Consider the following 12,602-nt stretch of genomic DNA (forward strand, 5'->3'; position numbering starts at 1 on the left):
ATCTCTTTCATTGATTTGGAATTATCTCTTTCATTGATTTGGAATTATCTCTTTCATTGATTCAAACACCTCACCGCCGGATTAAGACGTTTGAAGGCCCTAAGCACTTGAATAGTTTTGGTGGTCCTCCCCCGGTACCTATAAGCAGGGCCGGATTAACCATTAAGCAAAATGAACACGTGCTTAGGGCATCAGGAGAAAAAGGGCACCACAAAAAATGACCAAACAGTACATTTTTTAAAAATGAAAAAAAAAAATGTTTTCCCAGCAGTAGGAAATCATATAATTTTGAGAGCACTTGGTTGTACAGCTAAAGATTTTTATCGAAAGGTTGACCAGGGCCGAAACTAAAATAGGGCAGAGGGAGGTCTGTTTTCCCGGGCGTTGAGTTTATTCTTTTTATGTTAAAATGTACGGGGCAGGGGTTGTGCCAAAATACACATAAATATGATAAAATAATAATGTAGGTACACACCTCCAAGCGACAGTAAATTTTCGTTTCCAGTTGCGGCCCTAAAATTGACACAAAAGCAAAGAAACCAAGTTAATTTCAAGCAAGAATTCGCTTAAATGTTGTGTTTGATTGAGATTTTGCTTTGTTTCCATAAAGTAAGCCCGGAGCCGTCTCAGCAGCACATTAACCCCCACCCAGGTAAAACAAATTTTTCGGAGGCCCCCTACCTATCTATATACCTGTCTACCACACAGTTTGCATATTCACTCTCTCTACAACTTTAACCAGATCAAATTTTTATGAAGCCTTGCCGACGAACTTTTTCATTCGAATCTTTCCAGTCGTGGCATCACACATACACCCCAGAAAAATGATTCATCTTAAACCCAACCCCTCCCCACATCACCTAAAAATACTTACTTACCAATTTGCATACTTATCCTAGAAAATTATAAACAAATCTATTTGTGTATTAGAGAGGGGGCGTGCGTTAAGGTTAAAAGTAGAGGAAGAATCACCAAAATCACTTAAGTGTTTGGGGCCTCCATATAGGTTAATCCGGCTCTGGATTAAAGGATTTTGAAAATGGTTTTTTTGCAATAGCAATTAACATTCATTTTCTCGTATTTACGATGAAACCTATTCACCAATAAGATAAAATTTTCCTTAACCTCCCACAGCAGAGTGGCGCAGTGGAAGCGTGCTGGGCCCATAACCCAGAGGTCCGTGGATCGAAACCACGCTCTGCTATGCACGTTTTTCGTTTTATGTCGGACTACAAGGATTAAGGGATTTCGAAAATAGTTTCTTTGCAATATCATTTCGCATTCATATTTTGTTGGACGTACGATGAAACTGTTTGAGCGATGAGATAAAATTTTCCTCTCCCCTACCGCAGCAGAATGGCGCAGTAAAAGCTTGCTGGGCCCAGGCAACACCTTCTAGAGCAAGAAGGTGTTTGAGAGGTGCGTGAAGGTGCTTCTAGAGCAGGAAGGAATACCTTCTGCTTTAGAAGGTATTGGCCTAGGGGTCCGTAGATCGAAACGACTCTCTGTTGCACAAGTTTTTTGTTTTCTGTCGGGGTACAGGGATTAAAGGATTTTGAAAATGGTTTCGTTGCAATAGAATTTCGCACTATTTCGTCGGACGTACGATGAAACTAATTGAGCGATAAGATAAAATTTCCTTCTCATTATCGCAGCAGAGTGGCGCAGTGGAAGCGGGCTGGGCCCATAACTCTGAGGTCCATTGATCGAAACCACGCTCTGCCATACACGTTTCTTGTTTTGTGTAGTGCTACAGAGATTAAAGGATTTCGAAACTGATTTCGTTGCAATAGAATTACGCATTCATTGTCGAACGTAAGGCCCCTTTCACACGGAGCGGATGCGGGTCCGGAAGAAGTTAACAATTGGAATATACTTAGCCTTTCGCCCGCATCTTCGAAGTGTTCATGCGGGTCCGGACGTCGTCCGCAAGTGTCAAAACCTAATTGCGGGCTCCGCATCCGCTCATACAAGTTTTGAAAATTAGGTTATTCAGAGCTATTCACACGATTCGGATGCGGGGCGAATTCGTCCGCATCTTTGGCTACTTTTTAATGATGATTTTGCACGGATTTTTTTCAATTATTTGCCATAAATATACCCTTAAAAACACCATATGAAGGTCCCTGTTCATCAATAGGATGTACCCGCATACGTCTATCCCTCCGTTTTCTTCTGAGATGGAAATATAACAACTTTAATTGTCTTTTGTCCATACTTTGCAATTTTATACAATAAAACTTGTCAACAACGGCCACTGACGGGAACAAAATTATAAGTTGTTCTTAATTCATTACGAAGATTTAATTGACTACATACTTTAATAACTTTTAAGTTTAATTAAAACATTTTAATTTTTTTTCTTTTTAAATATTTGAAATTATTTAAAAAATATAAATATTTGAAATTATTTAAAAAATACAAATATTTGAAATTATTTAAAAAATATAAATATTTGAAATTATTTTAAATAAATAAATAAATAAATATATATATATATATATATATATATATATATATTTTAGTTTTTTTAAATCTTTAAAGTTTTTTAAACTTAAAAAAATACTTTCATTAATTAAATACATTATCCACCTACGGCGTTCACTCGGGGCCGGATTAAGACGTTTGAAGGCCCTGAGCACTTGAAGAATAATTTTGGTGACCCCCCCCCCCCCCGAAACCTGCATGTATATTTTACTCGATATTGAGTCTATGAACTGAAAAAAAATGAAATTTTATATTTCAGAAGTGACTAATCTAAGGATGGGATTTCACTCTAAAAGGTTTATGAAAGTTATAAGAAAAGCGGTACGAGACTATTTTAATAGAGCGGTCTCACGCGAGCGCTGTAAGTCGGGCATGATCGACCGACTGCTTTTGGAATAACGTCAGGATGGCCGAGCGGTCTAAGGCGCCAGACTCAAGGTTCTACCTTCTCCTCTATGAGGAGTTCTGAGTGTTCTGGTCCACGAATGTGGGCGTGGGTTCGAATCCCACTTCTGACAGAATTTTTTTTTTTTTTTTTTTGCTCTCAGAGACCGTCCAATCCCTTTGGGAAAGAGCGCAAACCATCCCAAGATGGTCTCTCTGGGCGGTCTTTTCTGTCTGCTTCTGGAAGAGTCAAATGCGTCGTACGCCGCGTATTTTGCCGATCTTCTCTTCATTTTTGTTTTCACGCCCGTATCTTTAGTGCTCGTGTGAAAGGGCATGCGGATGCGGACCCGCGTCCGCTCCGTGTGAAAGGGGCCTTGGCATTTGTGGGAAATTTTCACAGTTAATCCAACAAAGAATTATTTTGAAAAAAAATAAAAAAAATTAATGCAGTGCAATATTTTTCTATTGTGAAATACTTGGCTATGTATTTTGCCCGGTAGATGGCAGCACATTTTACGCAATGCTTGGGGGAGAAAATTTAAGTAAATGCAAAAAACAATGCTTTTCTAGTGTAAAAATACTTGACTAAATATTTCCATTGATAGACGGCAGCACACGTTTTGGAATGTATGGGGGAAAAATTTAGTCAAAAGGGAAATTTTCGAGGGAAATTTTGCTTCACGAGGTCGCCATCACTATCAGTGATGGTAACTCGTGGGAAATTTCCCATATTCGAGGGAAAAATTGGCCAAAATTGGTACACATGGGAAATTTCTTGGCGTTTGTGGGAAATTGTGAGAGGTCATCAAACAAAAGAATTTTTGTTGAAAAAAATATATAAATGCAAAACACAAAATGCTTTTCTAGTGTAAAATAATATACTACATATTTCCACCGATAGATGACAGCACAAATTTCGAAATGTGTTGGGAAAAATTTAGTCAAAAGTAGAGTGACCATATTTCCCGGGACAGTCCCGGTTTTTTCTGTTTTTTTGGCCATCCCGACTTTTTTGAAAAAATGTCCCGGTTTTTCACGTATTTTCAACGAAGCCAACTTGACTATTTATTCTTCAAATCAACGATTAAAATTATCTTTCCAACTCAACAATTGCATTACGATAATTACGACTACAAACAAGAATATTCATCTCAAACATTGTTTTCCTTTTCTTTTTAATTTACTGAAATTTGTAGTGGCACTTGTTTCCCGTGATTGGCAACTTATCTTATTTTGGCATCGTTTTTGGCGATGTCCTGTATTTCGGAGCTGAATTTCCCGTATTTTTCTCAAGGAAATATGCTCAGCCTGGTCAAAAGGGAAATTTTCGAGGGAAATTTTGCTTGACGAGGTTACCATCACTGGTTCATCTCGATAAAATTTGGTTATTCAACGCCATCAGTATGGATTGATAACCAACGACGACGAATCTGACAAAAAAATTTTTCTTAAAGGCAACCTGTGAGTAGAGTAACATTCAAGGTCAATGAATTGATCAAGTGTGACATGTTTCTTCCCCCCCTCCCCTTCGCACTCGTGACATGCGATGCTGTAAGCTTATAATATTTTAATTCAAGTCCGATAGTGTGTGTGTTTGCTGCTTCTTTTTTTTTTTTCCGCTACAGGAATTCGCTGCTTTGTTTGTTCAATCCATACTAACCTTGTTGGTAAATAATGTTTCGTCATTGAGTAATTAATACCAATTTTTAAAAAAAAAAAACATGTTAAAATAATTTAAATTACAATTTTTCAATTTGTAAAAATTTTAAATGTTGGTTTGTTGTGTGGATCTGTTTGAATTTCATTTTCCTCGATTTAAACATTTCAGAAAGTGTTCATAGACTATAATTTGCTTCCCTCTTAGGGCCAGATAATTCCCTGTTGTATAATAATAAAAGTATGCATTTCAAGCCCCTCATTAATGGTCCCTATGGAAGAATTTGTATTTCATGAAGGTGTCCGCAAAAGAGAGATTTATACTCTTATGTCCAATACTACAGAATTCATTACAGTAAAAACTTTTTTTTCGTCGACACCGGAACAAAAAGAGGGATTTGAAACACATACCTTCATTGTACAATAGGAAATTATCTGGCCAGAAAAGAGTGGTGGCCGCATCTAAGGGGCTTTACTGTATTGAATTAGCTTTACTAACGTTAAGTCTTTCATGGGCTAATTCAGTGGTGCTCAGGGACTGTGTATATATATGTGATATCTCCTCTTTGAGATGTGAAGTGGGATGTTACCGGACCATTGATGTCAATATATAGTAAAACCACTCTTTTGCAGGCACCAGTGGGACGAAAAAAATTTGTCTAAAAGAGGGGTGACTATTAATCAGGAATTTGAGATGCCAACGATACTCGATATAATGATAAATTACTGTAACATTTTTCCATGTCTAGTTTGCAAATGTCTGTACTCTACTGCTGCCTCTTAATATAACGACAATCTCTCTACATTATTTTTCCTTGGTCTGTTGAGTATCGTTATATCTAGGTTTCACTGTACACGTTCATCAAATTTCACAGATTATGTAATATGTTTAAATTTCAAAATACAGTCAAACATGGTTATGGCACTTTGGCTATATATAACATCTGTCATCATTGTCAATGAATCTATAAATGTACAGCTGCCCACCTTAGTGATCGGGAATTACACCACATGTAACTTTAGTGATCTGGAAATATGCCGCGCACTTAATTTTAAGATTAGGTTTGAAGTCATGAACCACGTGGGTGTATCAAGTTTATGATACGAGGTATACAACTTAAAAAATTAAATTGTTACATGTTTGCTGATTACGTGGCTTCATGGAGAAACCAGTATTCTGCATACATGAAAACTAGACACACCGCTGCATTAATATTCCTTGGAAACATAGCATTCTGCGGACAATGGATTAAGAATCATGGGGTGGGGGGGGGGGAGTTAGTCTATATTTCAAAATGATACGTAGTCTAGTATACCTGGCTCTAACATTACTTGATTCAAACTTAAACCTTGTTTTCCATTTATAAAATCTTTATATTTAATGTTGCATTTTGTGAAAGCAATATAGGTGTGTGTTTTTTAATTACAGGTCGTTTCTGTTTGAGATATGGATGATCTCCAAAGGCAAGTGAATGTATTAAAGGGTCGCTTCGAAGCTTTAATTCATATTTATTTCGGCCCAAACTTTTGTGATGAGATCAAAGAATACACTGTTAGGCACCCTTTCATAGCAGCTGCAATTGGAGTTATCGCAGTTTTATCAGCTCTGCCAATTGGAGTTTTCTTGTGTTTTGCTTCTGTTACAGTGTTCATTTCAGTCATCTGCTTCATATTTGTGGGAGGTATGGATTGTTTATTATAGTGTCCTGATTCTGCCTTTATCTCATCAAACCATTCGCCATAGAAGTATGGTTCTAATTTAAAAAATGTTCAAAATGCTTTCAGGAATCACTCTGCACCAGGGTGAAAATACAGTGTCACAAAACAAAAAAAATCTGAATTTTTATGTACAGTCGAATCCAGTTATAACGAACACCAAGAGACTGGAGGAATCACTTCGTTAAAATGAAATTTCTTCATAAAGTAATTCCAGGTTACCTAGCATTATTCCTTTGTAAACTTATTTGGGGGATTAGAAAGTGTTCGTTAAAACAAAAATTTTGCCATAACGGTATTCGTTAAAACGGGATTCAACTGTATATGTCCCCCTTCTAACTTCCAATTAGAAAGTTGTTGCTCTCCCAAGACCAACATGAAAAGTTCAATGTTTCTAAGTGTATTATTCACAGAGATATTTGATTTCAAAAAATAGGAGAAAAGTTGGGAAAGAACAGCATAAACTAATGGACTATCCTTTCCCTCATTTATGATCTTTTCCAACTTCTCTAAGGTTTTGAGTTCAAATATCTCAGCGATTATTGCAATAAGAAATGTAGAGCTTTTTTCTTGGCCTTGGGGCAACAGATTTTCAATTGGAAGTTAGACAGGAACTGTATAAAAATTCAGATTTTTTTATTTTATGGCACAATATATTTTCTACTCTCAGAACTGATACAGAGTGATTTCTGAACATATTTTGAGTATTTTTTAAATTAGAGGCAAGCGTGCAAGGAGTGAAACAGTGCACCCAGGCAACAGCACAGATCTTAGTTACTAAGAATATTTTAAAATTTTTCAGTTGTAAGAATTCACATGACATTACGCTTTTGAGCCATTCATTGATGACGGAGATACTGGGACCGTAACACCAGAAACAAAAATGTACTCCGTCAGGGCCAGGGTTTAAGCTAGATAAAAAATTCCTTTTGCAAAAAAGTAAAAATGGGGGGAAAAAGCTTTAGCAAAATGCTAATGTAATGATTGATGGTTGGATGTGTATTCGTTTCGTGCCTCCTGTATGCATTTTTACCACTTATTTCGCATTCTAAGATTTTCTTTTGCATTTTGCGAAAAATGCGACCGTAGCTTAAACCCTGGTCAGGGCAGGTCGAGACAAAATCTCTGATAATTCCCTCCCTCACAATTTATTCCAACAATTCCTGACGAAAAAAAAAAAAAAAAACTGTACCTTGTTTTCACCTTGTTTCTCACCTTGTTTTTAGCACATACACCCCCCCCCCCCCCAGAGTGGACAGAAATAATTTTTTGCTCAATATTTTTTAGGTCAATGAAACTTTTTCAATCTTCCACCTTGTATTTGGCATCTTTTTTGAGTGACACCCCCCCCCCCCCGCCCCATGCTGCCACATGCCTTATCACAAGGAACAAGTGTGCATTTTAGTGTCATCACCTAGTGCTTTATCCAGAACATTCAATCAAAGGAGAAAAAAAACAGCTTATCACTGGGGGGGGGGGAAGTAGTTCTTAATAGTAATAATAACGTGATCCTCGCGTATTCCCAAGGGATCAGATGATCCATCCAGAGAAAGTGTTAGTAAGCATTCATGCCCGAACCGGGATAAATAAACCTGGATCAAAATAAATTTCTTAATAATCAACCTCATTATGTACATCATCTTTACAGGATAAGCATAAGTAATTATGGCTTGGCAATAAGTGCCAGTAAAATATTTCAAACCAAAAAAGTGGAAAAGCTGATCTGAAACTGGGAGTTTAAGAAAGCGGGATGTGTGATCACAGATTTTGCTCTGTGAACTGCTTCGCACTACAAAAAAAAAAGGTTTATCTCAAGGTCTTCAGCTGGACCCTTGTCAGTCTCCCACCGGGGTCGTTGTTAGGGATGGCACAAAAAGCTTTGCACTTTGACAGCCGGCAAGTTTACGCTGTCCCTGATTAGAACCATACCTCTATGACAAACGGTTGATAAGATGAAGGCTGAATTAGGACTTACAGAATACCCTGTATAATTGTATAATGCCTGATCATACATAACAGGATCCTCTTTGAAGCATGCATGATCTCACAAACTTTTTTTCATTTTTGTGAGGAAAATATTATGCAGTGTACAATTGTTTTGTTTCTTGCTTTACATTCTCATTTAATTGTGCAGGTTCAATTCTCTTGTGCGGCGGTGTGGTTCTTATCGGTATTGTATCTTTCATTACCTTCATCACGGTGAGCCTTACCTCATCTGTCGCCATCGCTTATTGGTTTGCTCAAAGGCTTCACGGAAGTTTATGTGGGACCAATCGACGATCATACCCCATGAATAATTTGTCTGTGGAAACACGGAACCAAAACAACTCGTCACCAAACCACGGCAACAGCAATCAAAACTGCAACGTTGTACCTGATTCACCTAGTAATGGGGATCCACCTGGTGATGGAACTGAAAATTATGAGGTCATTGGTTAATATCCAAGTCTGTTATTTACGTTTCTTTATTTTGCTACTTATTTACTCATTTTTATATTGTTTTTGAAGAAAGGAAAAATATTTGATCTAGGGAGTATTAACACCTCTTCTTTTATATATCGTTTGCAATATACTTTCATATTTCTAGAATTTTTTTGTGTGTGTGAGATCCATATTGCTTTGAAAAATTGGTTCTGATTTTATGTTAGGAATTGTCGAAATTGTATTTTTGTTTGTCTAAGTTCAAATGTAGTGCTTTCATGAAAGTATTTTTTTAATCTTTTATTCTTATTTTCCATGTGTTAAAACATTTATCAATTTTTCACCTGAGTTTTGTTGAATCAGTTGTAACACGACTCAATATGAAGAAAAAGAATGTATCCATTACTTTCCTCATTCTATTGTATACGGTGCATGTTGCTATAAGTAACTGCGAGTCTTGCAGCAAAGGATCTGCATCATCAGATTTTTGTACCAATGATGATGAAAGTAGATCTGCTTGTATCAGTTCTTATTCAAAACAGCAACAACATTCATATCTATTATATGAAGTGAATCCAGGAGAAGGGTTTAATCTCCGACGTGATGTATATATGAGAATTGCAACTCTAGTCCACCTTGCAAATTCAGCCAATCCCAGTGCTAATTGGATTCTCGTCTTGCCACCCTGGGGTCCATTGTATCATTGGAAGAGCAGGCTGGCTGCTGACCAGGTGCAAATTCCTTGGAGCGCATTTTTTGATCTACCCAGTATGTCTGAATATGTTCCTGTAATGGAGTTTCATGAATTCTTAAAAGAAAAAGGACCTCAAATAGATAAAGTATATTACTTACAGAATTACGCAGAAGGATGGACCAGTGGACAATGGGAAGAAAAGATGGATGCGAGAGAGTGTCTTGAGCGACCTTCCTATAAGAGATCCAAAGATGGTACTTTTCATGGTTGGTTCTGGGGTTACAGAGAAACATTTGCTAACGATTTTGTTTGCTTGTCTGTTCAAGGAAGGAGCAGTACGTTGTTGCCACTCCTTGCTAATTCAACCTATCATACTATAATGATTGACAGAGCAGAGGTGATACTCCATGAAGTTTTTGGGGATGTCAACTACTGGATGGTTCGCCGTAGCATGAGGTTCGCTAAAACACTTGTCAAAATCGGAGATGAGTTTCGTAGGAAGTTTCTTGATTCGGATGACATTAAAGATAGAACAGAGCAAAGTGAAAATTGGATGAATGCAACTGAGAAGAGAAATGCAGTAGGCGGCCCTTATGTTTGTGCACACTTGAGAAGGCAGGATTTCGTGAGAGCTAGGCCAAAAGATGTTCCTAGCATAAAACATGCAGCCGTTCAGCTGGAGTATAAATTATCAAATCTCAAATTAAGTAAGGTTTTTATAGCCACTGATGCAACAGAGATTGAGATAAAAGAACTTAAAAAATATTTACCTAATGTTGTCACATTCAAGCTGTCAGCGAGAGACATAGAAGAGTTGAAAGATGGTGGCGTTGCTATTGTTGAACAGTGGATTTGTGCTCATGCAAGGTATTTCATAGGCACGCACGAATCAACATTTTCGTTCCGTATCCAAGAAGAACGCGAGATTCTTGGTTTTCAACCAGATACATCATTCAATAGATTATGTGGTGATAACCAGACATCTTGCTCACAACCATCAAAATGGAAAATAATGTTTCATTAACATGATTTCTGCTTCCCATGAATATTTATTTTCTTTGCTATTCTTATTTCACTACATTCATCCCAACTTTTTACTGAATTTAAAGCATACAAATGTCTTGCGCTATGTCATCCCTCTTCATAATATGTCAGAACAGAAAGATTTCATAGTACTTTATTTCAATTTTGTGAAATTTTCTCCTAATGTGGCAGCTCTTCAGTGAAATGAAATATTAAGGTTGTTAATATATAGATGAGCATTTGTTAACCAACATGTTTTACGCACATTGTATTAAGAATACATGATTTACTATGTTGATAATAAATTTTTTTGTGCATTTTTCATCGTGACTGATCATTATGAAATCAAAATTTTATGAATTCTTTCACCAAGAGGCAATGCTACTGCTAGGCAGTATTTGTCAAACATGACAAAGAACTAAAAATACATCTCTGTAATCTGGTGAAGTGACTTGATATACATAAGTCTAGTTCTTATGATCTATAGATAGTTTATGCATATACAAGGTGCATATCATTTTACTGATAAACCATTGATCCTAGAGGCTCCAAAGCAGAATGTTTTGTATTGTTCTGCAATGAGCCCTTGGCTGACTGAGAAATGTTCTGCAGCAGAAATTGCCATAATGTTTCTTCACTTTTCTTAAAATTCTTCCAGATTGTTCTGCAGTAGCACTGATTGAATCTCGCCACAGAGAGCAACAGGTCTACAACGATAAATCAATCATTACACTTCACTCCTAGTTAGAAAAACTGGTGGCAGATGACAGCACTACACAGAAACAAACTTCATGACAGGTTTCACTAGACGTACATTCCAACATGTACCAATTCATTAGAGGAATATGGACGAGATGCATGTCTGGTTTAGTAGCACTGATTGTTCTGCGATGTACATCACAGATTTTGGCATATTCTGCTTTGGGACCTAGAGGTAAACTGCCAAGTAGAAAAAGTTTTCAAATAATGTGTAGTACTCGGGTATGTCATTCATGTTTCGATAGGTTGTATAGTTATTGAAATAAAATTTACTTTTTATACAGTCCCTGTGTGCTCCAAAACACATTTAGAAAGTTGTTGCTGTGTTTCTCATGATGCCAACAAAAAAAATTCCAAGTTTCTAAGTGCAATATTCACCAAGATGAAAAAATGTAGGGAAATTTTGAAAAACCATTAAATGGAGATGAAATGGTTTTTCCGCATTTAGTTTTTTTCCAAACTTTCCTCCATTTTTAACAATTTGAATATCTTGGTGAATATTGCACACTTAGAAACGTGAAATTTTGTTTGTTTGCATCAGCACAAGGCAACTTTCCAATTAGGTTTTAGGATACACAGAGGGACTGTATAAGAAGTTAATTTTTTTTATACTTGTTAATTCTTAATAATCCAAGACACTCATTCACGCTATACAGCAAGAAAAAATTTTGGTACAAGCATAGTTTTCGCTCAGTTTGTATGGACAAGGAAAGGAGAGAACCACTCACTGAAATTTGGATCAAGGTATTTCACTCGTGATAACATTGCGTTTGTGAATTTTTTTTTTTTTTCATAATCACACAAGAATACAAGAACATTAATTTTTTTATTGTACAAAACTAATTTTTCTTGTGAAAGAAACAGGCAATCAATGCATTATATAATTTAAAATTCACATATTAAAATGTACTCGCTTTAAAAAAGTTCATACAGCATATAAGTATTTTGTGTAGTTCCAGAAGAAACAATATGATTGAGGTAAAGATTGATTTGATAAATTCTAGAAACTACTGGCCAGTAATAAAATGGTGCTTGAAAAGAAGTCATAATTTTAACTAACCACTGTTTTACGTTAAAGCAATTGTTCAAATTTCAGGCTTTGACTAGCCTGTTTGCAGGGGTGGGAACTCTGCGCCAAAACTAATATCTTGCGCCATCCTGCTCCAATAGCGTGTTTTCACATTTTTCTGTGCCAAATAGCGAATTTTGCTTCAGTATGCCCGGAATTTCGGAAAGGACGCCAAAAAATTTTTGTTCCTGCTAGCCACGAAACATTTCTTTACGAGAAGAGCGTGTTTTATTCCACTATACTTAAACTATCAGCCCCTGATCGGGCTTTCCATCGCGAAACCCCGATATTGTCCGTGATCGTGGAACTGAAGATGGTTTGCAATGCTTTTCAGCTTTAAAGTGCAAATTCGAGTGTTTCCGTTTAAAAAAAAAAGTCGTCACTGGAAGC

At 36.7% G+C, this 12,602-nt stretch overlaps 1 protein-coding gene and 1 non-coding gene across 4 annotated transcripts; both read left to right on the forward strand.

The window, feature by feature from the left end:
• Positions 1-2,887: 2,887 nt before the first annotated feature.
• TRNAL-CAA (transfer RNA leucine (anticodon CAA)) lies at positions 2,888-3,005 on the forward strand. The gene is made up of 2 exons: positions 2,888-2,925; positions 2,960-3,005. It is a non-coding gene; the product is annotated as a tRNA-Leu (tRNA).
• A 1,141-nt stretch (positions 3,006-4,146) lies between these two features.
• On the forward strand, positions 4,147-10,708 carry O-fut2 (O-fucosyltransferase 2). Of its 3 annotated transcripts, none has more exons than XM_089235805.1 (3): positions 4,147-4,335; positions 5,960-6,212; positions 8,381-10,708. In XM_089235805.1, the coding sequence occupies exon 3, from the start codon at positions 9,048-9,050 to the stop codon at positions 10,383-10,385; it is 1,338 nt and encodes a 445-aa protein (XP_089091931.1). In that variant the 5' UTR covers positions 4,147-4,335; positions 5,960-6,212; positions 8,381-9,047; the 3' UTR covers positions 10,386-10,708. The 3 variants fall into 3 exon arrangements, with proteins under 3 accessions (XP_089091931.1, XP_089091928.1, XP_089091930.1); XM_089235802.1 differs by having other exon boundaries at positions 4,166-4,541; XM_089235804.1 differs by lacking the exon at positions 4,147-4,335 and adding an exon at positions 4,339-4,425.
• The last annotated feature ends 1,894 nt before the right edge of the window (positions 10,709-12,602 follow it).

The sequence above is a fragment of the Pholcus phalangioides genome, unplaced genomic scaffold (assembly GCF_987345545.1).
Source record: "Pholcus phalangioides strain wild (caught in Gottingen) unplaced genomic scaffold, Ppha-v1.0 ptg000009l_1, whole genome shotgun sequence".
In the NCBI taxonomy this organism is placed as follows: domain Eukaryota; kingdom Metazoa; phylum Arthropoda; class Arachnida; order Araneae; family Pholcidae; genus Pholcus; species Pholcus phalangioides.

Excerpts from the sequence above, each read along its gene's own strand:
- O-fut2 (XM_089235805.1), top strand. The coding sequence starts at position 9,048 with ATGAAGAAAAAGAATGTATCCATTACTTTCCTCATTCTATTGTATACG.